The sequence below is a fragment of the Sphaeramia orbicularis genome, unplaced genomic scaffold, assembly GCF_902148855.1.
Source record: "Sphaeramia orbicularis unplaced genomic scaffold, fSphaOr1.1, whole genome shotgun sequence".
NCBI classification, from domain to species: Eukaryota; Metazoa; Chordata; class Actinopteri; order Kurtiformes; family Apogonidae; genus Sphaeramia; species Sphaeramia orbicularis.
In genome coordinates, this window is record NW_021941570.1 from 104,038 (window position 1) to 131,658 (window position 27,621).

Below are 27,621 nucleotides of genomic sequence, written 5' to 3' on the forward strand. Positions count from 1 at the left end.
CACAGACCAACCACATACAAACCACAGATGGACCACAGACCGACCACAGACAAACTACAGATGGACTACAGACAAACTACAGATGGACCACAGACAAACTACAGATGGACCACAGATGGATCACAGCTAAACTACAGATGGTCCACAGACTGACCACAGACGGACTACAGCCAAAGTACAGACAAACTACAGACAGACCACAAACAGACCACATACAAACTACAGACAGACTACAGACAGACCACATACAAATTACAGACGAACCAGACAAACTACAGACGGACCACAGATGGACTACAGATGGACCACAGACAGACTACAGTCAAAGTATAGACAGACTACAGACAAACTACAGATGGACTACAGACGGACTACAGACAGACCACAGACAAACTACAGATGGACCACAGACGGACTACAGATGGACCACAGACAAACTACCGACTGACCAAAGAAGGACCACAAACAAACTACAGACAGCCCTCAGACAGACCACAAATGGACCTCAGACGAACCACAGACAAACTACAGTCGAACCACAGACGTACATCCACCTTTAATGGATGTGTTGTTTATTTCAGGTGTCCATGATTGAAAGTCTGCGGCTGCTTTGTCTTCTGTCACTGACTGAAAACGGTGAGTGGTGATGGTTATAGATGGAATCACATGACCCAGGATTCACATAGTTGATAACTGATAATAACCAATAATAACTGATAGTAACCGATAATAACATGATAACTGATAATAACTGATAACCAATAATAACTGATAGTAATTGATAATACCTGATAGTAACCAATGATAAAAGATTATAACCAATAATAACTGATAGTAACCAACAGTAACTGATAATAACAGATAATAACAGATAATAACTGATAGTGACGATAATAAATGATCCATCCATCCATCCATCCATTCTCTTCTGCTTATCCGGGGCCGGGTCGCGGGGGTAACAGTCTAAGCAGGGACGCCCAGACTTCCCTCTCCTCAGACTCCTCCTCCAGCTCTTCCGGAGGGACCCCGAGGCGTTCCCAGGCCAGCCCACAGACATAGTCTCTCCAACGTGTCCTGGGTCTTCCCTGAGGTCTCCTCCCGGTGGGACATGCCCGGAACACCTCCCCAGGGAGGAGTCCAGGAGGCATCCGAAACAGATGTCTGATCCACCTCAGCTGGCCCCTCTCGACGCGGAGGAGCAGCGGCTCTACTCTGAGCTCCTCCCTGGTGACTGAGCTCCTCCCCCTATCCCTAAGGGTGCGCCCAGCCACCCTACAGAGGAAACTCATTTGGACCGCTTGTATCCGGGATCTTGTCCTTTCGGTCCTAACCCAAAGCTCATGACCATAGGTGAGGGTAGGAACGTAGACTGACGGTAAATCCAGAGCTTCTCCTCTCGGCTCAGCTCCTTCTGAACCCCAACCGACCAGTACAGCGACTGCATCACTGCAGACGCTGCACCGATCCGTCTGTCAATCTGACGCTCCATCCTTCCCTCACTGTGAACCAGACCCCAAGATACTTAAACTCCTCCACTTGGGGCAAAGACTCCCCACCGACCCGGAGAGGGCAGACCACCTTTTTCCGGTCCAGAACCATGGCCTCGGATTTGGAGGTGCTGATCCTCATCCCACTCGCTTCACACTCGGCTGCAAACCGCCCCAGGACACGCTGAAGGTCCAGGTTCGATGAGGCCAACAGGACAACGTCATCTGCAAAAAGCAGAGATGAAATCCTGTGGTCCCCAAACCGGACCCCCTCCGGCCCCTGGCTGCGCCTAGAAATTCTGTCCATAAAAATAATGAACAGAACCGGTGCCAAAGGGCAGCCCTGCCGGAGTCCCACATGACCTGGAACAGATCTGACTTACTGCCGGCAATGCGAACCAGGCTCCTGCTTCGGTCATACAAGGACCGGACTGCCCTTAGCAAAGGGCCCCGGACCCCATACTCCCGAAGCACCCCCCACAGGATACCATGAGGGACACGGTCGAACACCTTCTCCAGATCCACAAAACACATGTGGGCTGGTTGGGCGAACTCCCATGAACCCTTGAGCACCCGATGGATAATAAATGATAATAACTGATAGGAACTGATAATAACTGATAGTAACTGATAATAACTGATAGTAATCAATAATAATTGATAGTAACTGATAATAACTGATAGTAATCAATAATAATTGATAGTTACTGATAATAACTGATAGTACCTGATAATTTCTGATAATAATGATAATATCAGATAGTAACAAATAATATCCAATAATAACTGATAATAACTGATAGTGTCTGATAATAACTGATAGTAATCAATAATAACTGATAGTAACTGATAATAACTGATAGTAACTGATAATAAGCTGGTAATAGTTGATGATCAATGTTTGTTTGTGGTGACAGGACTTCTTCCTAAAGACTTCAGGGCTTTAAATGCTCAGTATTTACAGGTAAGAACACACACATACATACACACACACACACACACACAAAGTGTGTGTGATTGTGACAGTTCAGTTTAAATGGATGTTTTTCAGGGTTCTACAAAAAGCACAGAGGCAGTAAAAGACACAAGGCTGTTAAAGACATGAGAACATTTATTATGAAATATAAACATATGGAATGGAACAAACATCTGTGTTCTGCTGTAGAACTTTGAATTTGGACACATTCATCCCATGGTCCAGACTGGACCCTTTGGTGGGCCGGACTGGACCCTTTGGTGGGCGGATTTGGCCCCCAGACCGCATGTTTGACACCTGTGGTCTAGAATGATCCTGGAGGAGGGGCCTGGGGCACTACAAGAAAGACTGAAAAATCAGACCAGTGTCCCTGTATCTCAGCGGTCAAATTCAAAGCTTAGGTAAATGTATCCAGATCCATTTATTCTGCCCCAGTTCTGTGTATTTATTCTGTTACAGAAATAGTCCATGTTTTGCTCTTATTCAATCAGATCTGTCAAAAATTCAAATTCACACTTGATATCATTGATACTGATTTATTGGATCAATCCACTTCCTATCTGTTATAATGGGAACATGTTTCAAAGTGGCACCAAATCCAGAATCAGATCTGGATCCAAATAATTTCACTAATTTTTGTTGACATCATCATACAGAAGCTGTAGACCAAGTGTGAAGTCAATCACAACTGGAGTTTAGGAGAAGAAGACCATTGAAAGTTTTGTAACGGACGACAGACGATGACAGACGACGACAACGGATGCCACATGATGAAAGATGACGACGACAGATGACGACAGATGATGACAGATGATGACGCTGGACCCCACATGACTACAGTAGCTTATGGTCTATCAGCCGGTAAACTAAAAACTGAAGAAGGGTTTAGACTATTCTCTGATTTAATGGTTTCATTTATCTCCAGTTTAGCAACTTTTTGTTTGTAACATTTTTTTTTTTTGCTGTTTTTCCAAGTTTTTTGTATCTGATATGATAGAAATGGTAGAAAAAATAGTGAAGGTGTTTTTTTAAATTGACAAACTAATCAAAAAAAATTGACAAAATGAAGAAGATAATGGTTTAGAGCAGCTGTAAATGGAAAGTGTCCTGACAGAACTGGAGTTTGGTAGACTGACATGACTGTGTGTGTGTGTGTGTGTGTGTGTATGTGTGTGTGTGTGTGTGTGTGTGCATGCGCATGCGTTTATGTATGTGTGTGTGTGCGTGTATGTGTGTGTGTGTGTGCATGCACATGCGTTTATGTATGTGTGTGTGTGCGTGCGTGCGTGTGTGTGTGTACGTGTGTGTGCATGTGTGCGTGTGTGTGTGTGCGTGTGTGTGCGTGTGTGTGTATGTGTGTGTGTGTGCGTGCATGTGCGTGCGTGTATGTTTGTGTGTGTGCGTGTGTGTGTATGTGTGTGTGTGTGCGTGCATGTGCGTGCGTGTATGTGTGTGTGTGTGCGTGCGTGCATGTGTGCGTGCGCGTGCGTGTGTGTGTGTGCGTGTGTGTGTGTGTGTGTGTGTGTGTGCGTGCATGTGCGTGCGTGTATGTGTGTGTGTGTGCGTGCGTGTGTATGTGTGTGTGTGTGCGTGCATGTGTGCGTGTATGTGTGTGTGTGTGCGTGTGTGTGTGTGTGTGCGTGTGTGTGTGTGCGTGTGTGTGTGTGTGTGTGGTGCGTGCGTGCGTGTGTGTGTGTGTGTGTGTGTGCATGCGTGCGTGTGCGTGCGTGTGTGTGTGTGTGTGTGTGTGTGCGTGCGTGCGTGCGCGTGCGTGCGTGTGTGTGTGTGTGTGTGTGTGTGTGCAGAGTTACGGCTGTGAACACCTGCTGAGTTTCTCCAACCTGAGGACGGTGGGTCTGCTGGTGGAACAACAGACTGGAGAAACTCTGACTGTGATGGAGAGCAGAGTGGGCAAACTGGTGAACGACAGAACAGCAGGTGATTGCACTGAAGGGGGAGGAGTTAGAGGAGGAGGAGGAGTTAGGGGAGGAGGAGTTAAAGAAGGAGGAGGAAGAGTTAAAGGAGGAGGAAGAGTTAAAGGAGGAGAGCAGAGTGGGCAAACTGGTGAACGACAGAACAGCAGGTGAATGGAACAGAGGGAGGGGGAGGAGGGGGAGGAGGGGGAGGAGGGGGAGCAGTTAAAGGAGGAGGAGGAGTCAAAGGAAGAGGAGTTAAAAACAGAAGAGCTAGGGGAGGAGGAGTTGACTCTCGCTTTACTCCTACTTTAGCTCTTTCTCCTTTAACTCCTCCCCTAACTCCTCCTCCTTTAGCGCTTTCTCCTTTAACTCCTCCTGCCCTAACTCTTCCTTCTTTAACTCCTCCCCTAACTCCTCCTCCTTTAACAGAGGAAGAGTTAAAGGAGGAGGTGTTAGGGGAGGAGTTAAAGAAGGAAGAGTTAAGGGAGGAGTTAAGTGTCCTGTGGGTGGTCCTTCATTCTCCTGTGGGCGGTCTTTCAGTCTCCTGTCAGCGGTCCCTCAGTCCCTCCTCTCTCTTGTATGGGGGGGGGGGGGGGGGGGGGGTCTACTGGTCCATGTAGAACCAGTCCACCTCTGTCTGGAGCCTTGGGTCCAACAGGGACCATGTGACCATTCACTAAACCCCCCCACACACACACACACACACATGTTCTACTGACCAGCCTCCACTGTGGGGGAGTGGGTGGGACAGGTGGGTGGAGCCTATTCTATTGACCAGCCTCCACTGTGGGGGAGTGGGTGGGACAGGTGGGCGGGGCCTACTCTATAGTGGGCTTGGACTGAAGCGTTTGTCTTTTCAGGTAAACTGACCGACGCCTTCTCGTCTTTGGCAAAGAAGAGTAACTTCAGAGCGCTGAGTCGTAAACTGAACCTGGTGAGTCAGAAACTGAACCCACTGAGTGTTCTGTGACCTTTGACCTCTGACCTGGTTCTGTCTCTGTTTTAAAGGTCCCTAAGTCGGATGAGGAGTACGACCTGCGTGTTCCTAAAGACATGGCGTACATCTTCAGCGGCGCCTACGTCCCCCTCAGCTGTAAACTCATCGAACAGGTGCGTAGGCGTCACGTGACCGCCACCTCCTCCTCTGATTGGTGCGTTGACGCAGGTGTGTGTGGTGCGTTCAGGTGCTGGACAGAGACGGCTGGACGGGGATGGACGAAGTGAGCCGACTGCTGAACGGACACGAGTTCGCTGTCACAGGTCAGACAAAGGGTTCCAAAGGGTTCCAAAGGGTTCTAAAGGTTCCGAAATGTTGTAAAGGGTTCCAAAGGGTTCTAAAGGGTTTCAAATGGATTCAAAGGGTTCTACAGGTCCCAAAGGGTTCTAAAGGTTCCAAAATGTTGTAAAGGGTTCTAAAGGTTCCAAAATGTTGTAAAGGGTTCTAAGGGTTCCAAAATGTTCTAAAGGGTTTAAAAGGGTTCTAAAGGGTTCCAAAGGGTTCTAAAGGTTCCATAGGGTTCTAAAGGTTCTATAGTCCAGATCCACATGGGTCCAGTCTGTACAGACCCTGAACTAAAGGATCCTGTTAGTTGTAGAATGTGGACTGATGTGGATCTGCTCCAGTGAACCTCCTCAGACCCACATGGGTTTAGTGTCCACCACTGGACAGCAGGTGTACTGGTACTGGTTTACTGGTACTGGTGTACTGGTACTGGTTTCCTAGTACTGGTACTGTTTTACTGGTACTGGTTTACTGGTACTGGTGTACTGGTACTGGTTTCCTAGTACTGGTACTGTTTTACTGGTACTGGTGTACTGGTACTGGTTTACTGGTGTACTGGTTTACTGGTACTGGTGTACTGGTACTGGTTTACTGGTACTGGTTTACTGGTACTGGTTTCCTAGTACTGGTACTGGTTTACTGGTACTGGTGTACTGGTACTGGTGTACTGGTGTACTGGTACTGGTGTACTTGTACTGGTGTACTGGTGTACTGGTACTGGTGTACTGGTACTGGTGTACTGGTGTACTGGTACTGGTGTACTGGTACTGGTGTACTGGTACTGGTGTACTGGTGTACTGGTACTGGTTTACTGGTACTGGTTTCCTAGTACTGGTACTGGTTTACTGGTACTGGTGTACTGGTACTGGTTTACTGGTACTGGTTTCCTAGTACTGGTACTGTTTTACTGGTACTGGTGTACTGGTACTGGTTTACTGGTACTGGTACGAACTAAAACTGTTCAAACTAGAACAGCTGTCACTAGTAGAACTATCAGTAACTGGTACAAATACTCATATCTGTTAAAACCAGTACTCCCAGTGGATGTAGTAACTGTAACTGTAACTAATACTCTAACCCATCAGTGTTTATTCTTCAGTTTGGAGCTGAAGTGGAACTAAAACCCTAAAGGAACTCCCCTGTGTTCTGTTTCTGTGTCAGTCTGGGTGTTCTGCTTTTCTTCGTCTGTCGTTTGTGTTCATTCTGATCTGTCACTCATTCATAGGTGGGGGGGGTGGGGGGTGGTGGTGATCTGAAGCGGCAGAACGACACCCACCGTGTGGTCCTGGTCCTGTTCCTGGGAGGATGCACCTACTCTGAGATCAGCGCCTTACGCTTCCTGGGCCGAGAGAAAGGTGACGCCCACCTGCACAGGCCACGCCCACATGAACACACCACACCCACATGAACATGCCACGCCCACATGAACGCACCACATCTACCTAAACACGACACAGCCACATAAACGCACCACGCCCACATAAACGCACCACGCCCACATGAACGCACCACGCCCACATGAACATGCCACGCCCACATGAACGCACCACATCTACCTAAACACGACACAGCCACATAAACGCACCACGCCCACATAAACGCACCACGCCCACATAAACGCACCACGCCCACATGAACGCGCCACGCCCACATGAACATGCCACGCCCACATGAACGCACCACATCTACCTAAACACGACACAGCCACATAAACGCACCACGCCCACATAAACGCACCACGCCCACATAAACGCACCACGCCCACATAAACGCACCACGCCCACATGAACGCGCCACGCCCACATGAACATGCCACGCCCACATGAACGCACCACATCTACCTAAACACGACACAGCCACATAAACGCACCACGCCCACATAAACGCACCACGCCCACATAAACGCACCACGCCCACATGAACGCGCCACGCCCACATGAACATGCCACGCCCACATGAACGCACCACATCTACCTAAACACGACACAGCCACATAAACGCACCACGCCCACATAAACGCACCACGCCCACATAAACGCACCACGCCCACATGAACGCGCCACGCCCACATGAACATGCCACGCCCACATGAACGCACCACATCTACCTAAACACGACACGGCCACATAAACGCACCACGCCCACATGAACACCCATGTGTTTTCAGAGTAAATAAACCAGTTTTCACAGTAAATAAACCAGTTTTCAGAGTAAAACCAGTTTTCAGAGTAAATAAACCAGTTTTCAGAGTAAATAAACCAGTTTTCAGAGTAAAACTAGTTTTCAGAGTAAATAAACCAGTTTTCAGAGTAAAACCAGTTTTCAGAGTAAATAAACCAGTTTTCACAGTAAATAAACCAGTTTTCAGAGTAAATGAACCAGTTTTCAGAGTAAATGAACCAGTTTTCAGAGTAAATAAACCTGTTTTCAGAGTAAATAAACCAGTTTTCAGAGTAAATAAACTTGTTTTCACAGTAAATAAACCAGTTTTCACAGTAAATAAACCAGTTTTCAGAGTAAATAAACCAGTTTTCAGAGTAAAACCAGTTTTCAGAGTAAATAATCCAGTTTTCAAAGTAAATAAACTTGTTTTCAGAGTAAAACCAGTTTTCAGAGTAAATAAACTTGTTTTCAGAGTAAATAAACCAGTTTTCAGAGTAAATAAACCAGTTTTCAGAGTAAAACTAGTTTTCAGAGTAAATAAACCAGTTTTCAGAGTAAAACCAGTTTTAAACCAGTTACAGTAAATAAACCAGTTTTCAGAGTAAATAAACCAGTTTTCAGAGTAAATAAACCAGTTTTCAGAGTAAATAAACCAGTTTTCAGAGTAAATAAACCAGTTTTCAGAGTAAATGAACCAGTTTTCAGAGTAAATGAACCAGTTTTCAGAGTAAATGAACCAGTTTTCAGAGTAAATGAACCAGTTTTCAGAGTAAATAAACCAGTTTTCAGAGTAAATAAAGGCGTTGTGTGCTTCAGTTCCGTTTCAGACTCTCCAGGGGCTTAATTGTCTTTTCTTTTGTGTCCAGGTTATAAATTCATCGTGGTGACGACTGCGATCACCAACAGTTCTCGACTCCTGGAGGCTCTGCTGGACAATCAGATGTAAATGTGCACAAATACTGAAAACTGTACAGATACCACACATGTGTAAAAGTACACATTCCATTTACAGTCACGTGGAATAATGGAAATAAAGACATTCAACTCAGACTGTGTGTGTGAATACTCAGTGCAGTTCAGTGCAAACTCATTTATTTATTTCAGGGTTTGTATCGACAGAATGAATGTTCCGACACAAACACATGGAAACATTTGACAAAATCAGACTGAACTGTACAAACTGATTCTTGAGTGAACCTGAATTCAACTAGAGTTCCACAGAAATGAAGTCTGTTTGGACGTCAGGGGTGCACACAGAGCCCCAGGGGTTCAGGGGTCCAGTCAGCAGGGGGGTGCACACAGAGCCCCAGGGGTTCACAGTCTGATATGGACGTAGACCTGGTCCAGTCCTGTTGGTTCAGCTGGGTTCACTTGGTCTTAGTCGTCCTCCGTCACTCGTTCATGTGTGCCACGTTGTCTATGGCCCCCCCAGGGTTGTCTTTGTGCAGGAGGAAGTGTCCTTGCACCTGAGCCGCGCTGACGTCACTGTGGACGGACAGAACCCGCTGTGCGAACAGCTGGGCCTCGGCGCCCGGTCGGTCCGGGTAGAAGCGCCGGAACATTTCTGAGAGCTGCCAGTGGGTGCAGTGTCCGATGTACTGTTTAAGATCCACACGACCCGGACGGATCAGCGCCGCATCCAACCTGCACGCAAAAAAACCAAACAGTTTAAGACGGAACGGTTCCACTGGTCTACAGGTCACATGGTTCCACTGGTCTATGGTCTCATGGTTCCACTGGTCTATGGTCACATGGTTCCACTGGTCTACAGGTCACATGGTTCCACTGGTCTACAGGTCACATGGTTCCACTGGTCTATGGTCTCATGGTTCCACTGGTCTATGGTCACATGGTTCCACTGGTCTACAGGTCTCATGGTTCCACTGGTCTATGGTCACATGGTTCCACTGGTCTATGGTCACATGGTTCCACTGGTCTACAGGTCACATGGTTCCACTGGTCTATGGTCTCATGGTTCCACTGGTCTATGGTCACATGGTTCCACTGGTCTACAGGTCACATGGTTCCACTGGTCTATGGTCACATGGTTCCACTGGTCTACAGGTCACATGGTTCCACTGGTCTACAGGTCACATGGTTCCACTGGTCTATGGTCACATGGTTCCACTGGTCTATGGTCTCATGGTTCCACTGGTCTATGGTCACATGGTTCCACTGGTCTACAGGTCACATGGTTCCACTGGTCTATGGTCACATGGTTCCACTGGTCTATGGTCACATGGTTCCACTGGTCTATGGTCTCATGGTTCCACTGGTCTATGGTCACATGGTTCCACTGGTCTACAGGTCACATGGTTCCACTGGTCTACAGGTCACATGGTTCCATTGGTCTATGGTCACATGGTTCCACTGGTCTACAGGTCACATGGTTCCACTGGTCTACAGGTCACATGGTTCCACTGGTCTACAGGTCACATGGTTCCACTGGTCTACAGGTCACATGGTTCCACTGGTCTACAGGTCACATGGTTCCACTGGTCTACAGGTCACATGGTTCCATTGGTCTACAGGTCACATGGTTCCACTGGTCTATGGTCACATGGTTCCACTGGTCTACAGGTCACATGGTTCCACTGGTCTACAGGTCACATGGTTCCACTGGTCTACAGGTCACATGGTTCCATTGGTCTATGGTCACATGGTTCCACTGGTCTACAGGTCACATGGTTCCACTGGTCTATGGTCACATGGTTCCACTGGTCTACAGGTCACATGGTTCCACTGGTCTACAGGTCACATGGTTCCACTGGTCTATGGTCACATGGTTCCACTGGTCTACAGGTCACATGGTTCCACTGGTCTATGGTCACATGGTTCCACTGGTCTACAGGTCACATGGTTCCACTGGTCTACAGGTCACATGGTTCCACTGGTCTATGGTCACATGGTTCCACTGGTCTACAGGTTCTATCAGTGGAACATTTCTACATGTATTGGATAAATGGACTGAACAGGTTCTATGTGTTAGAACACACCATCACGTTCCTGGAAAACAGCAGCAATCCAACACTGTGGTCGTTAGTTCAACATTTAAAATGATTCAAATATGAAACATCTGACTCATTTAATCAGGTGTGTGGCTCAGTAATCAGATGTTTGGTTTAGTAATCTGATTACCTGTCGATGTAGTTGGTGGTCATAAACACTATTCTGGCCTCAGATGATGCGACTCCATCCAGAGAGTTCAGGAGTCCACTGAAGGTCAGCCTGCCCATGCCCTGGTAGGCCAAAGGGTCTGAGGGTCAGAGGGGTCACAGGGGTCACAGGGGTCAAAGGGGTCAGAGGGGTTGAATTCAGTTACAACTTCTGTTTGGAAAAAACCTGATACATGTATGAAATCTGTCATTTGGTTTTGAACTGTACAACATGTATATGTGTGTGTGTGTGTGTGTATATATATATATATATATATATATATATATAATATATGTGTGTGTGTGTGCATGTGTTCTTACTCTCCGTAGGCTGCAATTCTCTGTATATATGTGTATATATATATATGTGTGTGTGTGTGTGTGCATGTGTTCTTACTCTCCGTAGGCTGCAATTCTCTGTATATATGTGTATATATATATATGTGTGTGTGTGTGTGTGTATATATACACTGCTCAAAAAAATTAGAGGAACACTTCGAAAACACATCAGATCTAAACGGGGGGGAAAATGATCTTGAATATCTTTCCTGATAATAAGTAGGTGATGTATTAGTAACAAAATGATGCCACATAATTTGACAGAAATGAAAATGACCACCCTATAGAGGGGGGAAATCAACGACACCTCAAAAATGAAAGTGAAAACATGACGCAGCAGACTGGTCCATTCTGCCAAATGTCACTGTAGTAACTCAGAATGACTCTCAGTAGTTTGTGTGGCCCCCACGTGCTTGTACACATGCCTGACAACGTCGGGGCATGCTCCTAATGAGACGACGGATGGTGTCCTGGGGGATCTCCTCCCAGATCTGGACCAGGGCATCACTGAGCTCCTGGAAAGTCTGAGGAGCAACCTGGCAGCGCCGGATGGACCTAAACATCATGTCCCAGTGTTCTATTGGGTTTAGGTCAGGTGAACGTGGGGGCCAGTCAATGGTATCAGTTCCTTCATCCTCCAGGAACCGCCTGCATACTCTAGCCACATGAGGCATGTCGTGGACCAGGAGGAACCCAGGTCCCACTGCACCAGCGTAGGTTCTGACAATGGGTCCAAGGATTTCATCCCGATACCTAATAGCAGTCAGGGTGCCATTATCTAACCTGTGGAGGTCTGTGCGTCCTTCCAGGGACATGCCTCCCCAGACCATCACTGACCCACCACCAAACCGCTCATGCTGAATGGTGTTGCAGGCAGCGTAACGTTCTCCACGGCGTCCCCAGACCCTTTCACATCTGTCGCATGTGCTCAGGTTGAACCTGCTCTCATTGGTGAAGAGCACAGGGCGCCAGTGGCGTAGTTGCCAGTTCTGGTGGTCTATGGCAAATGCCAGTGGAGCTCTACGGTGCCGGGCAGTGAGCACAGGGCCCACTACAGGACGTGGGTCCTCAGACCACCCTCATGGAGCCTGTTTCTGATTGTCTGCTCAGAAACATTCACACCAGTGGCCTGCTGGAGGTCATTTTGTAGGGCTCTGGCAGTGCTCATCCTGGTCCTCCTTGCACAAAGGAGCAGATAGCGATCCTACTCAGGGTTTAAGGACCTTCTACGGCCCTGTCCAGCTCTCCTGGAGTAACTACCTGTCTCCTGGAATCTCCTCCATGCTCTTGAGACTGTGCTGGGAGACACAGCAAACCTTCTATGATAGTATTGATGTTCCATCCTGGAGGAGTTGGACTACTTGTGGAACCTCTGTAGTGTCCAGGTACCGCACCATGCTAACAACAGAGATGTTGATCCAAGCCAAATGAAAAACTACAGCAGCAGAAAGTCAGTCAGTAAAAAATCAGCCAAAAGAGATGAGGAGGGAAAAAGGATCAGTGGCCTCAACCTGGAAAACCCTTCCTGTTTTGGGGGCTGTCTCATTGTTGCCCCTCTGATGCACCTGTTGTTCATTTCATTTACAACGAAGCAGCTGAAACTGATGAACCCCCCCCTCTGCTACTGAACTGACCAGAGCAAGTTTGACTGACAGGTGGTTATACTGCGATTAAAGAGTGTTCCTCTCATTTTTTTCAGCAGTGTATATATATATATATATATGTATGTGTGTGTGTGTGTGTGTGTGTGTGTGTTCTTACTCTCGATAGGCTGCAGTTCTCTGTATATATGTGTGTATATATATGTGTATATATATGTCTGTTCTTACTCTCCATAGGCGTCAGCTCTCTGTATATATGTGTATATATATGTATATGTGTGTATATATGTATATATGTGTATATATATGTATATGTGTGTTCTTACTGTCCATAGGCGTCAGCTCTCTGTATATATGTGTATATATATGTATATATGTGTATATATATATATGTATATATGTGTATATATATGTATATGTGTGTATATATATGTATATATGTGTATATATATATATGTATATATGTGTATATATGTATATATGTGTGTATATATATGTATATATGTGTATATATATATATGTATATACAGGGCGACCCAAATGTTTGGAAACAAACTTTGGTACAACATTGTACTTAATCTGTGATGAATGGGTCCAACTGAATTATTTCCTTTGCTTCGTTATGTCATAGTTGACTAGGCCTGAGGTTTAACTTGAATGTAATTCATTCTGTCCAGAGAAAATGACCAGAGAACATGGGAATAGGCATGCTGTGGTTGAACTGCACTGTGCAGGTCAACGCCAATGTGAAATTTATCGTTCTCTCAACCGAAGGGTATCACGCAGTTTTATCTCAAAAGTCATCAGGAAGTACCAGGAGACTGGATCTACAGATGACAGGCCAAAGTCAGGCAGACCACGCTCCGTTCACACCAGACGGCTGATTCAAAATGTGCACCTCCGAATTCATCGGAATCCAACTCGATCAGGGAGAAAGATGGCTCGTGACATGAACGTGAGCAGATCCACCATGCAACGTGTCTTAGCAGTCGACCTGGGTCTCAAAGCTCTCCATCAGTCGCAAGTCCAGATGCTTTCAGCCGCTGATAAAGCCAATAGGGTCACTAAGTGCAAAAGGTTACGTGGACGTTTCACGGAGGACGATGTGAAGAAGATGATTTTTTCAGATGAGAAAATGTTCACAGTGGAGCCAAAACTGAACCGCCAAAATAGCTGTGTGTATGCTACAAGCCGTGTAGATGCAGATGCTGCCAGTTTGAAAGTCAGAAGAGCTGAATTTCCTGCAAAAATCATGGTTTGGGGGGCTATCTGCAGTTCTGATGCGTTGCAACTGAAATTCGTTGATCCAGGGACCAAGGTAAACAAGGAGTACTACATAAATGAAGTTCTAGAGTTGGTCTTGCTTCCTGAAGCCCACAGACTGTATCCAGATGGTGATTAGATCTTTCAGCAAGATGGAGCGCCAGCCCACACCGCGAACGTCACTCAGACCTGGTTGAGAGAGCACTGTCCTCAGTTCATCACCAAACAAGAATGGCCTGCTAGGAGCCTGGATTTAAATCCATTGGACTACAGCATCTGGGGACTGTTAGAACCAAGGGTCAACTCTCATCCTCATCACTCGCTGGCCAGTTTGAAGCAGGCGATTAAGCGTGAATGGAAACGTATTCCCAAGGACACCATTGAAAAAAACTGTCGCTGAGTGGAGGTCACGTTTGCGCTGCTGCATCCAACACAAAGGGGACCACTTTGAAAAGTGAATATGCCGTGTAGTACTGAGGGGCAAGCAATCGTATCATAGTTATCGATTTTTCAAAATATAATACCATTACTAAAATATATGTGTTTTTGTTTGTTTCCAAACATTTGGGTCGCCCTGTATGTGTATATATGTATATATGTGTGTATATATATATGTATATATGTGTATATATATGTATATGTGTGTTCTTACTGTCCATGGGCGTCAGCTCTCTGCTGCTGAAGGCTGCGTCTACGTCCTCCAGTAGGATGATGCTCTGCTGTGGTGCCACACTCAGCAGGTGGTTCAGACGGTCGTCAGACAGAGTTCTGTCACTGAGACTCATCAGACAAATACTGTAACCCAGTTCACCTGCCAACGCCGTTCTGGAACACACACACGCACACACACACACACACACACATACACAGTCCACATCAGGTCCACCAAAACCACTGAACCCTGGTTCCAAACCCACCTGGACCACAGGGTCCATCCTGTAGCAGAGTTCTGCTGATCCAGTTTTAGGTCAGACTAAGACGTCTGTGATGGTGGACCTGGGGTCTGGGGGTGTGGGGGGGTGGTCTCTGGAGGATCAGCTGGGTCCCAGCTCAAACCCCCCCCCAGACCCTTCAGAGACCCGGGTCACTTCATCCAGTGACACTGAGCTGTCTCATATTCAGGCAGAATTCTGGACTACAGTCCACCTGGACCCACCTGGACTACAGTCCACCTGGACCCACCTGGACTACAGTCCACCTGCACCCACCTGGACTACAGTCCACCTGGACCCACCTGGACTACAGTCCACCTGCACCCACCTGGACTACAGTCCACCTTCACCCACCTGGACTACAGTCCACCTGGACCCACCTGGACTACAGTCCAAGTACAGCAGGGTCTGTTTAGGTCCTGGTCCCACCTGGACCCAGCTGGGCCCACCTGCACTATAGTCCAAGTACAGTAGGGTGTGTTTAGGACCTAGTCCCACCTGGACCCACCTGGGCCCACCTGGACCCACCTGGACCCACCTGAGCTCTGGTCTGTAAACAGAACCAGTCTACTCACATGAAGCTGCTCTTCCCACATCCTGGAGGACCGAAGAGAAGATACCCACGTCTGTACGGGATCCCTGAAAACAACAGCACAGCAGTGACTGAGGGGGTCTGAGGGGGTCTGAGGGGTCTGAGGGGGTCTGAGGGGGTCTGAGGGGTCTGAGGGGTCTGAGGGGGTCTGAGGGGGTCTGAGAGGGTCTGAGGGGTCTGAGGGGTCTGAGGGGGTCTGAGGGGTCTGAGGGGACTGAGAGGGTTCTGAGGGGGTCTGAGGGGGTCTGAGAGGGTCTGAGGGGGTCTGAGGGGGACTGAGAGGGTCTGAGGGGTCTGAGGGGGTCTGAGGGGTCTGAGGGGGTCTGAGGGGGTCTGAGGGGGTCTGAGGGGTCCGAGGGGTCTGAGGGGACTGAGAGGGTCTGAGGGGTCTGAGGGGGTCTGAGGGGGTCTGAGAGGGTCTGAGGGGGTCTGAGGGGTCTGAGGGGGACTGAGAGGGTCTGAGGGGTCTGAGGGGGTCTGAGGGGGTCTGAGGGGGTCTGAGGGGGTCTGAGAGGGTCTGAGGGGTCTGAGGGGTCTGAGGGGGTCTGAGGGGTCCGAGGGGTCTGAGGGGACTGAGAGGGTCTGCGGGGTCTGAGGGGGTCTGAGGGGGTCTGAGAGGGTCTGAGGGGGTCTGAGGGGTCTGAGGGGGACTGAGAGGGTCTGAGGGGTCTGAGGGGGTCTGAGGGGTCTGAGGGGGTCTGAGGGGGTCTGAGGGGTCTGAGGGGGTCTGAGGGGTCTGAGGGGGTCTGAGAGGGTCTGAGGGGGTCTGAGGGGGTCTGAGGGGTCTGAGGGGGTCTGAGAGGGTCTGAGGGGTCTGAGGGGGTCTGAGGGGTCTGAGGGGGTCTGAGGGGGTCTGAGGGGTCTGAGGGGGTCTGAGGGGTCTGAGGGGTCTGAGGGGGTCTGAGAGGGTCTGAGGGGGTCTGAGGGGGTCTGAGGGGTCTGAGGGGGTCTGAGAGGGTCTGAGGGGTCTGAGGGGGTCTGAGGGGTCTGAGGGGTCTGAGGGGACTGAGAGGGTCTGAGGGGTCTGAGGGGGTCTGAGGGGGTCTGAGAGGGTCTGAGGGGGTCTGAGGGGTCTGAGGGGACTGAGAGGGTCTGAGGGGGTCTGAGGGGTCTGAGGGGACTGAGAGGGTCTGAGGGGGTCTGAGGGGGTCTGAGGGGTCTGAGGGGGTCTGAGGGGTCTGAGGGGTCTAAGGGGTCTGAGGGGGTCTGAGGGGTCGAGGGGGTCTGAGGGGTCTGAGGGGGTCTGAGGGGTCTGAGAGGGTCTGAGGGGGTCTGAGGGGGTCTGAGAGGGTCTGAGGGGGTCTGAGAGGGTCTGAGGGGTCTGAGGGGGGTCTGTAGGGGGTCAGACCGGTGTGTATATGTGTGTACTTGTACATATTCCTGTGTATTTTTACCTCTGTCTGTGTACTTGTACATACTTGTGTGTACTTTTACCTCTGTCTGTGTACTTGTACATACTTGTGTGTACTTTTACCTCTGTCTGTGTACATGTACATACTTGTGTGTACTTTTACCTCTGTCTGTGTACATGTACATACTTGTGTGTACTTTTACCTCTGTCTGTGTACATGTACATACTTGTGTGTACTTTTACCTCTGTCTGTGTACATGTACATACTTGTGTGTACTTTTACCTCTGTCTGTGTACATGTACATACTTGTATGTACTTTTACCTCTGTCTGTGTACATGTACATACTTGTGTGTACTTTTACCTCTGTCTGTGTACATGTACATACTTGTATGTACTTTTACCTCTGTCTGTGTACCATTTGGGGTTTCCTATGAACTCCTTGACGTCGTCTACGATCCTCTCGGCCACGCCCCTCTCCAGTACCACAGAGCTCAGTGGTCTCCGTCGCCGTGGAAACCCAAAGGGTCTCCACTCGGCTCCCATGGCCGTGTACATGACGGTGCGCCCCTCCTCCTGCTTCAGCGCCAGTTCTCTGGCTATGAACCACAAGGAACAGGTACCAGACTGGTTTAGCACCATACTAGTTTAGTACCATACTGGTTTAGTACCATACTGGTTTAGCACCATACTGGTTTAGTACTATACAGGTTTAGTACCATACTGGTTTAGTACCATACTGGTTTAGCACCATACTGGTTTAGTACTATACAGGTTTAGTATCATACTGGTTTAGCACCATACTGGTTTAGTACTATACAGGTTTAGCACCATACTGGTTTAGTACTATACAGGTTTAGTATCATACTGGTTTAGTACCATACTGGTTTAGCACCATACTGGTTTAGTACTATACAGGTTTAGTACCATACTGGTTTAGCACCATACTGGTTTAGTACTATACAGGTTTAGTATCATACTGGTTTAGTACCGTACTGGTTTAGTACTATACAGGTTTAGTATCATACTGGTTTAGCACCATACTGGTTTAGTACTATACAGGTTTAGCACCATACTGGTTTAGTACTATACAGGTTTAGTATCATACTGGTTTAGCACCATACTGGTTTAGTACTATACAGGTTTAGTATCATACTGGTTTAGTACCGTACTGGTTTAGTGCTATACTAGTTTAATACCATACTGGTTTAGTACCATACAGGTTTAGTACCATACTGGTTTAGTACCATACTGGTTTAGCACCATACTGGTTTAGTACTATACAGGTTTAGTACCATACTGGTTTAGCACCATACTGGTTTAGTACTATACAGGTTTAGTATCATACTGGTTTAGTACCGTACTGGTTTAGTACTATACAGGTTTAGTATCATACTGGTTTAGCACCATACTGGTTTAGTACTATACAGGTTTAGCACCATACTGGTTTAGTACTATACAGGTTTAGTATCATACTGGTTTAGCACCATACTGGTTTAGTACTATACAGGTTTAGTAACATACTGGTTCAGTACCATACTGGTTTAGCACCATACTGGTTTAGTACTATACTGGTTTAGTACCATACTGGTTCAGTACCATACTGGTTTAGCACCATACTGGTTTAGTACCATACTGGTTTAGCACCATACTGGTTCAGTACCATGCACACTCGTACCTTCCTGTAAAATCCTGAGGAAAAAGTGTCGGTCTCGTCCTAATGCGGTGAAGGTCACAGACTCCCAGGGCGTCCCCGTCTGCAGATCCACCATCTGTTTTTCTCTGGTCCGCTCCACACGGATCCACTTCCTGCCGTACCTGAGGAAGAGCAGATGGACAACTGACCAACAGCTGACTGACCAACAGCTGACCAGCTGACCAACAGCTGACCAACTGACCAACACCTGACTGACCAACAGCTGACCAACTGACCAACAGCTGACTGTGTTTAAATGTTAAACTGGGGTCAGGAGTATAAAAGGTCGGAAACCACTTCTCTTTCTTCTTTTAGGACATTTCTAGTTTTTCATATTTTTTGTGAAAGGCTTGTTTGTAAATTTACTCATTTTCATGGAATTTCCCTTTTTTTAAACTCTAAAACTGAGGAAAAATTTTGGAATTGTCATTATTTGTAGGTTTTTATGGTTGTATTTTGCTGATCTGACCCACTTCAGACTAGAGCAGGGCTTCATCTGGTAACGACTGACTGTTTTTATCTTCAGTGTAATTTGGGCATTTCATATATTCATTGTATGGGGCTGGATTTGGCCCCTAGGCCGCATGTTTGACACCTGTGCCCTACACCTGAAGAGAAAAACAAATTAAATTAAATTACATTAAATTTAATTGAATTAAATTAATAATTAAAAATAATTTAAAAAAAAAAAATAAACAAAAAATAAATAAAGAAAAATAAATTTAAAAATTAAAAAAAAAACAAAAACAAAACAAAGCAATTTAATAAACTGAGTAAATCACCATAAACTACACACCCTAAATTACCTTCAATTAAAAAAGAAAAATTAAATTAAATTAAAATGTAATTTTATTTTAATACTTAAATAAATAAGTCTGTATAAATGTTGGTGCAGTCTGTATAAATGTTTTTGGCGCAGTCTGTATAAACGTTGGCACAGTCTGTATAAATGTTGGTGCAGTCTGTATAAATGTTAACGCAGTCTGTATAAATGTTGGTGCAGTCTGTATAAATGTTAGCGCAGTCTGTATAAATGTGAAGTCTGTATAAATGTTAGCGCAGTCTGTATAAATGTTGGTGCAGTCTGTATAAATATTAGCGCAGTCTGTATAAATGTTAGTGCCGTCTGTATAAACGTTGGCACAGTCTGTATAAATGTTAGTGCAGTCTGTATAAACGTTGGCACAGTCTGTATAAATGTTATTGCAGTCTGTATAAATTTTCAGTCTGTATAAATGTTTTTGGCGCAGTCTGTATAAATGTTAGTGCAGTCTGTATAAACGTTGGCACAGTCTGTATAAATGTTATTGCAGTCTGTATAAATGTGCAGTCTGTATAAACGTTGGCGCAGTCTGTATAAATGTTGGTGCAGTCTGTATAAATGTTGGTGCAGTCTGTATAAATATTAGCGCAGTCTGTATAAATGTTATTGCAGTCTGTATAAATGTTGGCGCAGTCTGTATAAATGTTAGCGCAGTCTGTATAAATGTTGGTGCAGTCTGTATAAATATTAGCGCAGTCTGTATAAATGTTATTGCAGTCTGTATAAATGTTGGCGCAGTCTGTATAAATGTTGGCGCAGTCTGTATAAATGTTGGCGCAGTCTGTATAAATGTTAGCGCAGTCTGTATAAATGTTGGTGCAGTCTGTATAAATATTAGCGCAGTCTGTATAAATGTTAGTGCCGTCTGTATAAACGTTGGCACAGTCTGTATAAATGTTAGTGCAGTCTGTATAAATGTTAACGCAGTCTGTATAAATGTACAGTCTGTATAAATGTTGATGCAGTCTGTATAAATGTTAGCGCAGTCTGTATAAATGTTGGTGCAGTCTGTAAAAATATTAGCGCAGTCTGTATAAATGTTAGTGCCGTCTGTATAAACGTTGGCACAATCTGTATAAATGTTAGTGCAGTCTGTATAAATGTTATTGCAGTCTGTATAAATGTGCAGTCTGTATAAATGTTAGCGCAGTCTGTATAAATGTTAGTGCAGTCTGTATAAATGTTAGTACAGTCTGTATAAATGTTAGTGCAGTCTGTATAAATGTTAGCGCAGTCTGTATAAATGTTTTTGGCGCAGTCTGTATAAATGGTAGCGCAGTCTGTATAAATGTTTTTGGCGCAGTCTGTATAAATGTTATTGCAGTCTGTATAAATGATTTGGCGCAGTCTGTATAAATGGTGGTGCAGTCTGTATAAATGTTTTGGCGCAGTCTGTATCAATGTTATTGCAGTCTGTATAAATGTGCAGTCTGTATAAATGTTGGTGCAGTCTGTATAAATGTTAGCGCAGTCTGTATAAATGTTGGTGCAGTCTGTATAAATGTTAGCGCAGTCTGTATAAATGTTAGCGCCGTCTGTATAAACATTGGCGCAGTCTGTATAAATGTTAGTGCAGTCTGTATAAATGTTATTGCAGTCTGTATAAATGTGCAGTCTGTAAAAAATGTTGGTGCAGTCTGTATAAATGAGCAGACTGTACAAATGTTGGTGCAGTCTGTATAAATGTTAGTGCAGTCTGTATAAATGTTGGTGCAGTCTGTATAAATGTTAGCGCAGTCTGTATAAATGGTGGTGCAGTCTGTATAAATGTTAGCGCAGTCTGTATAAATGTTAGCGCCGTCTGTATAAACGTTGGCGCAGTCTGTATAAATGTTAGTGCAGTCTGTATAAATGTTATTGCAGTCTGTATAAATGTGAAGTCTGTATAAATGTTGGTGCAGTCTGTGTAAATGTGCAGTCTGTATAAATGTAGATGCAGTCTGTATAAATGTTGGTGCAGTCTGTATAAATGTTAGCACAGTCTGTATAAATGTTGGCGCAGTCTGTATAAATGTTGGTGCAGTCTGTATAAATGTTAGCGCAGTCTGTGTAAATGTTGGCACAGTCTGTATAAATGTGCAGTCTGCATAAATGTGCAGTCTGTATAAATGTTCAGTCTGTATAAATGTTGGTGCAGTCTGTATAAATGTTCAGTCTGTATAAATGTTCAATCTGTATAAATGTGCAGTCTGTATAAATGTTCAGTCTGTATAAATGTTGGTGCAGTCTGTATAAATGTGCAGTCTGCATAAATGTTCAGTCTGTATAAATGTGCAGTCTGTATAAATGTTCAGTCTGTATAAATGTTGGTGCAGTCTGTATAAATGTGCAGTCTGCATAAATGTGCAGTCTGTATAAATGTGCAGTCTGCATAAATGTGCAGTCTGTATAAATGTTCAGCCTGTATAAATGTTGGTGCAGTCTGTATAAATGTTCAGTCTGTATAAATGTTCAGTCTGTATAAATGTTGGTGCAGTCTGTATAAATGTGCAGTCTGTATAAATGTTCAGTCTGTATAAATGTGCAGTCTGTATAAATGTGCAGTCTGTATACATGTTCAGTTTGTATAGATGTGCAGTCTGTATAAATGTTGGTGCAGTCTGTATAAATGTGCGGTCTGTATAAATGTTCAGTCTGTATAAATGTGCAGTCTGTATACATGTGCAGTCTGTATACATGTGCAGTCTGTATACATGTTCAGTCTGTATACATGTGCAGTCTGTATACATGTGCAGTCTGTATACATGTTCAGTCTGTATACATGTGCAGTCTGTATACATGTGCAGTCTGTATACATGTGCCGTATGTACACATGTGCAGTCTGTATACATGTTCAGTCTGTATACATGTGCAGTCTGTATACATGTGTGGTCTGTATAAGTGTTCAGTCTATATAAATGTGCAGTCTGTATACATGTTCAGTCTGTACAAATGTTCAGTCTGTATACATGTGAAGTCTATAAATGTTCAGTCTGTATAAATGTTAGTGCAGTCTGTATAAATGTTATTGCAGTCTGTATAAATGTGCAGTCTGTATAAATGTTAGCGCAGTCTGTATAAATGTTTTTGGCGCAGTCTGTATAAATGTTAGCGCAGTCTGTATAAATGTTTTTGGCGCAGTCTGTATAAATGTTAGTGCCGTCTGTATAAACGTTGGCGCAGTCTGTATAAATGTTAGTGCAGTCTGTATAAATGTTATTGCAGTCTGTATAAATGTTATTGCAGTCTGTATAAATGTGCAGTCTGTATAAATCTTATTGCAATCTGTATAAATGTACAGTCTGTATAAATGTGCAGTCTGTATAAATGTTGGTGCAGTCTGTATAAATATTAGCGCAGTCTGTATAAATGTTGGTGCAGTCTGTATAAACGTTGGCGCAGTCTGTATAAATGTTAGTGCAGTCTGTATAAATGTTATTGCAGTCTGTATAAATGTTATTGCAGTCTGTATAAATGTGCAGTCTGTATAAATCTTATTGCAATCTGTATAAATGTACAGTCTGTATAAATGTGCAGTCTGTATAAATGTTAGCGCAGTCTGTATAAATGTTTTTGGCGCAGTCTGTATAAATGTTAGCGCAGTCTGTATAAATGTTATTGCAGTCTGTATAAATGTGAAGTCTGTATAAACGTTGGCGCAGTCTGTATAACTGTTAACGCAGTCTGTATAAATGGTGGTGCAGTCTGTATAAATGTTAGCGCAGTCTGTATAAATGTTAGCGCCGTCTGTATAAACGTTGGCGCAGTCTGTATAAATGTTAGTGCAGTCTGTATAAATGTTATTGCAGTCTGTATAAATGTGAAGTCTGTATAAATGTTGGTGCAGTCTGTGTAAATGTGCAGTCTGTATAAATGTAGGTGCAGTCTGTATAAATGTTGGTGCAGTCTGTATAAATGTTAGCGCAGTCTGTATAAATGTTGGCGCAGTCTGTATAAATGTTGGCACAGTCTGTATAAATGTTAGCGCAGTCTGTGTAAATGTTGGCACAGTCTGTATAAATGTGCAGTCTGCATAAATGTGCAGTCTGCATAAATGTGCAGTCTGTATAAATGTTCAGTCTGTATAAATGTTGGTGCAGTCTGTATAAATGTTCAGTCTGTATAAATGTACAGTCTGTATAAATGTTGGTGCAGCCTGTATAAATGTGCAGTCTGTATAAATGTTGGTGCAGTCTGTATAAATGTGCAGTCCGTATAAATGTTCAGTCTGTATAAATGTGCAGTCTGTATAAATGTGCAGTCTGTATCAATGTTGGTGCAGTCTGTATAAATGTTCAGTCTGTATAAATGTTCAGTCTGTATAAATGTGCAGTCTGTATAAATGTTCAGTCTGTATAAATGTTGGTGCAGTCTGTATAAATGTGCAGTCTGCATAAATGTTCAGTCTGTATAAATGTGCAGTCTGTATAAATGTTCAGTCTGTATAAATGTTGGTGCAGTCTGTATAAATGTGCAGTCTGCATAAATGTGCAGTCTGTATAAATGTGCAGTCTGCATAAATGTGCAGTCTGTATAAATGTTCAGCCTGTATAAATGTTGGTGCAGTCTGTATAAATGTTCAGTCTGTATAAATGTTCAGTCTGTATAAATGTTGGTGCAGTCTGTATAAATGTGCAGTCTGTATAAATGTTCAGTCTGTATAAATGTGCAGTCTGTATAAATGTGCAGTCTGTATACATGTTCAGTTTGTATAGATGTGCAGTCTGTATAAATGTTGGTGCAGTCTGTATAAATGTGCAGTCTGTATAAATGTTCAGTCTGTATAAATGTGCAGTCTGTATACATGTGCAGTCTGTATACATGTGCAGTCTGTATAAATGTTCAGTCTGTATACATGTGCAGTCTGTATACATGTGCAGTCTGTATACATGTGCAGTCTGTATACATGTTCAGTCTGTATACATGTGCAGTCTGTATACATGTTCAGTCTGTATACATGTGCAGTCTGTATACATGTGCAGTCTGTATACATGTGCCGTATGTACACATGTGCAGTCTGTATACATGTTCAGTCTGTATACATGTGCAGTCTGTATACATGTGTGGTCTGTATAAGTGTTCAGTCTATATAAATGTGCAGTCTGTATACATGTTCAGTCTGTACAAATGTTCAGTCTGTATACATGTGAAGTCTATAAATGTTCAGTCTGTATAAATGTTAGTGCAGTCTGTATAAATGTTATTGCAGTCTGTATAAATGTGCAGTCTGTATAAATGTTAGCGCAGTCTGTATAAATGTTTTTGGCGCAGTCTGTATAAATGTTAGCGCAGTCTGTATAAATGTTTTTGGCGCAGTCTGTATAAATGTTAGCGCAGTCTGTATAAATGTTTTTGGCGCAGTCTGTATAAATGTTGGTGCAGTCTGTATAAATGATTTGGCGCAGTCTGTATAAATGTTGGTGCAGTCTGTATAAATGTTTTTGGCGCAGTCTGTATCAATGTTATTGCAGTCTGTATAAATGTGCAGTCTGTATAAAGGTTGGTGCAGTCTGTATAAATGTTGGTGCAGTCTGTATAAATGTTAGCGCAGTCTGTATAAATGTTAGCGCCGTCTGTATAAACGTTGGCGCAGTCTGTATAAATGTTAGCGCAGTCTGTATAAATGGTGGTGCAGTCTGTATAAATGTTAGCGCAGTCTGTATAAATGTTAGCGCCGTCTGTATAAACGTTGGCGCAGTCTGTATAAATGTTAGTGCAGTCTGTATAAATGTTATTGCAGTCTGTATAAATGTGAAGTCTGTATAAATGTTGGTGCAGTCTGTAAATGTGCAGTCTGTATAAATGTTGGTGCAGTCTGTATAAATGTTAGCGCAGTCTGTATAAATGTTGGCACAGTCTGTATAAATGTTGGCGCAGTCTGTATAAATGTTGGCACAGTCTGTATAAATGTTAGCGCAGTCTGTGTAAATGTTGGCACAGTCTGTATAAATGTGCAGTCTGCATAAATGTGCAGTCTCTATAAATGTTCAGTCTGTATAAATGTTGGTGCAGTCTGTATAAATGTTCAGTCTGTATAAATGTACAGTCTGTATAAATGTTGGTGCAGTCTGTATAAATGTGCAGTCTGTATAAATGTTGGTGTAGTCTGTATAAATGTGCAGTCCGTATAAATGTTCAGTCTGTATAAATGTGCAGTCTGTATAAATGTTCAGTCTGTATAAATGTTGGTGCAGTCTGTATAAATGTTCAGTCTGTATAAATGTACAGTCTGTATAAATGTTGGTGCAGTCTGTATAAATGTGCAGTCTGTATAAATGTTGGTGCAGTCTGTATAAATGTGCAGTCCGTATAAATGTTCAGTCTGTATAAATGTGCAGTCTGTATAAATGTGCAGTCTGTATAAATGTTCAGCCTGTATAAATGTTGGTGCAGTCTGTATAAATGTTCAGTCTGTATAAATGTTCAGCCTGTATAAATGTGCAGTCTGTATAAATGTTCAGTCTGTATAAATGTGCAGTCTGTATCAATGTTGGTGCAGTCTGTATAAATGTTCAGTCTGTATAAATGTTCAGTCTGTATAAATGTTGGTGCAGTCTGTATAAATGTTCAGTCTGTATAAATGTTCAGTCTGTATAAATGTTGGTGCAGTCTGTATAAATGTTGGTGCAGTCTGTATAAATGTGCAGTCTGTATAAATGTGCAGTCTGTATACATGTGCGGTCTGTATAAGTGTTCAGTCTATATACATCTTCAGTCTATATAATTGTGCAGTCTGTATACATGTGCGGTCTGTATACATGTGCAGTCTATATAAATGTGCACTCTGTATACATGTGCAGTCTGTATACTTGTTCAGTCTGTATACATGTGTGGTCTGTATACATGTGCGGTCTGTATACATGTGCAGTCTATATAAATGTGCAGTCTGTATACATGTGCAGTCTATATAATTGTGCAGTCTGTATACATGTGCAGTCTGTATACATGTTCAGTCTGTATACATGTGCAGTCTGTATACATGTTCAGTCTGTATAAATGTGCAGTCTGTATAAATGTGCAGTCTGTATACATGTACGGTCTGTATACATGTTCAGTCTGTATACATGTTCAGTCTGTATACATGTGCCGTCTGTATACATGTTCAGTCTGTATAAATGTGCAGTCTGTATACATGTTCAGTCTGTATACATGTGCCGTCTGTATACATGTTCAGTCTGTATAAATGTGCAGTCTGTATAAATGTGCAGTCTGTATACATGTACGGTCTGTATACATGTTCAGTCTGTATACATGTTCAGTCTGTATACATGTTCAGTCTATATACATGTGCCGTCTGTATACATGTTCAGTCTGTATACATGTGCCGTCTGTATACATGTTCAGTCTGTATACATGTGCCGTCTGTATACATGTTCAGTCTGTATAAATGTGCAGTCTGTATAAATGTGCAGTCTGTATACATGTACGGTCTGTATACATGTTCAGTCTGTATACATGTTCAGTCTGTATACATGTTCAGTCTATATACATGTGCCGTCTGTATACATGTTCAGTCTGTATACATGTGCCGTCTGTATACATGTTCAGTCTGTATAAATGTGCAGTCTGTATACATGTGCCGTCTGTATACATGTTCAGTCTGTATACATGTTCAGTCTGTATACATGTGCCGTCTGTATACATGTTCAGTCTGTATAAATGTGCAGTCTGTATAAATGTGCAGTCTGTATACATGTACGGTCTGTATACATGTTCAGTCTGTATACATGATCAGTCTGTATACATGTGCCGTCTGTATACATGTTCAGTCTGTATAAATGTGCAGTCTGTATAAATGTGCAGTCTGTATACATGTGCCGTCTGTATACATGTTCAGTCTGTATACATGTGCCGTCTGTATACATGTTCAGTCTGTATAAATGTGCAGTCTGTATAAATGTGCAGTCTGTATACATGTACGGTCTGTATACATGTTCAGTCTGTATACATGTTCAGTCTGTATACATGTTCAGTCTATATACATGTGCCGTCTGTATACATGTTCAGTCTGTATACATGTGCCGTCTGTATACATGTTCAGTCTGTATAAATGTGCAGTCTGTATAC

At 44.2% G+C, this 27,621-nt stretch overlaps 2 protein-coding genes across 5 annotated transcripts in view; one reads left to right on the plus strand and one right to left on the minus strand.

The window, feature by feature from the left end:
* Positions 1-8,868, plus strand: part of vps33b (VPS33B late endosome and lysosome associated) — an 18,522-nt gene extending 9,654 nt beyond the window's left edge. The window contains exons 10-17 of the mRNA XM_030129882.1: positions 582-636; positions 2,405-2,451; positions 4,269-4,401; positions 5,240-5,313; positions 5,388-5,489; positions 5,564-5,641; positions 6,902-7,016; positions 8,691-8,868. Of these exons, the coding sequence (XP_029985742.1) occupies positions 582-636; positions 2,405-2,451; positions 4,269-4,401; positions 5,240-5,313; positions 5,388-5,489; positions 5,564-5,641; positions 6,902-7,016; positions 8,691-8,770 (684 nt within the window). The 3' untranslated portion in view covers positions 8,771-8,868. The remainder of the gene's footprint in view (positions 1-581; positions 637-2,404; positions 2,452-4,268; positions 4,402-5,239; positions 5,314-5,387; positions 5,490-5,563; positions 5,642-6,901; positions 7,017-8,690) is intronic.
* bcs1l (BCS1 ubiquinol-cytochrome c reductase complex chaperone) overlaps positions 8,822-27,621 on the minus strand; it is a 28,396-nt gene continuing 9,596 nt past the window's right edge. For all 4 annotated transcript variants that reach the window (XM_030129887.1, XM_030129888.1, XM_030129884.1 and 1 more), the window contains exons 3-8: positions 18,735-18,874; positions 17,461-17,655; positions 15,690-15,753; positions 14,835-15,007; positions 10,963-11,080; positions 8,822-9,468 (exon numbers count right to left, since the gene is read on the minus strand). In XM_030129887.1, coding sequence (XP_029985747.1) covers positions 9,216-9,468; positions 10,963-11,080; positions 14,835-15,007; positions 15,690-15,753; positions 17,461-17,655; positions 18,735-18,874 — 943 coding nt within the window. In that variant the 3' untranslated portion in view covers positions 8,822-9,215. The remainder of the gene's footprint in view (positions 9,469-10,962; positions 11,081-14,834; positions 15,008-15,689; positions 15,754-17,460; positions 17,656-18,734; positions 18,875-27,621) is intronic.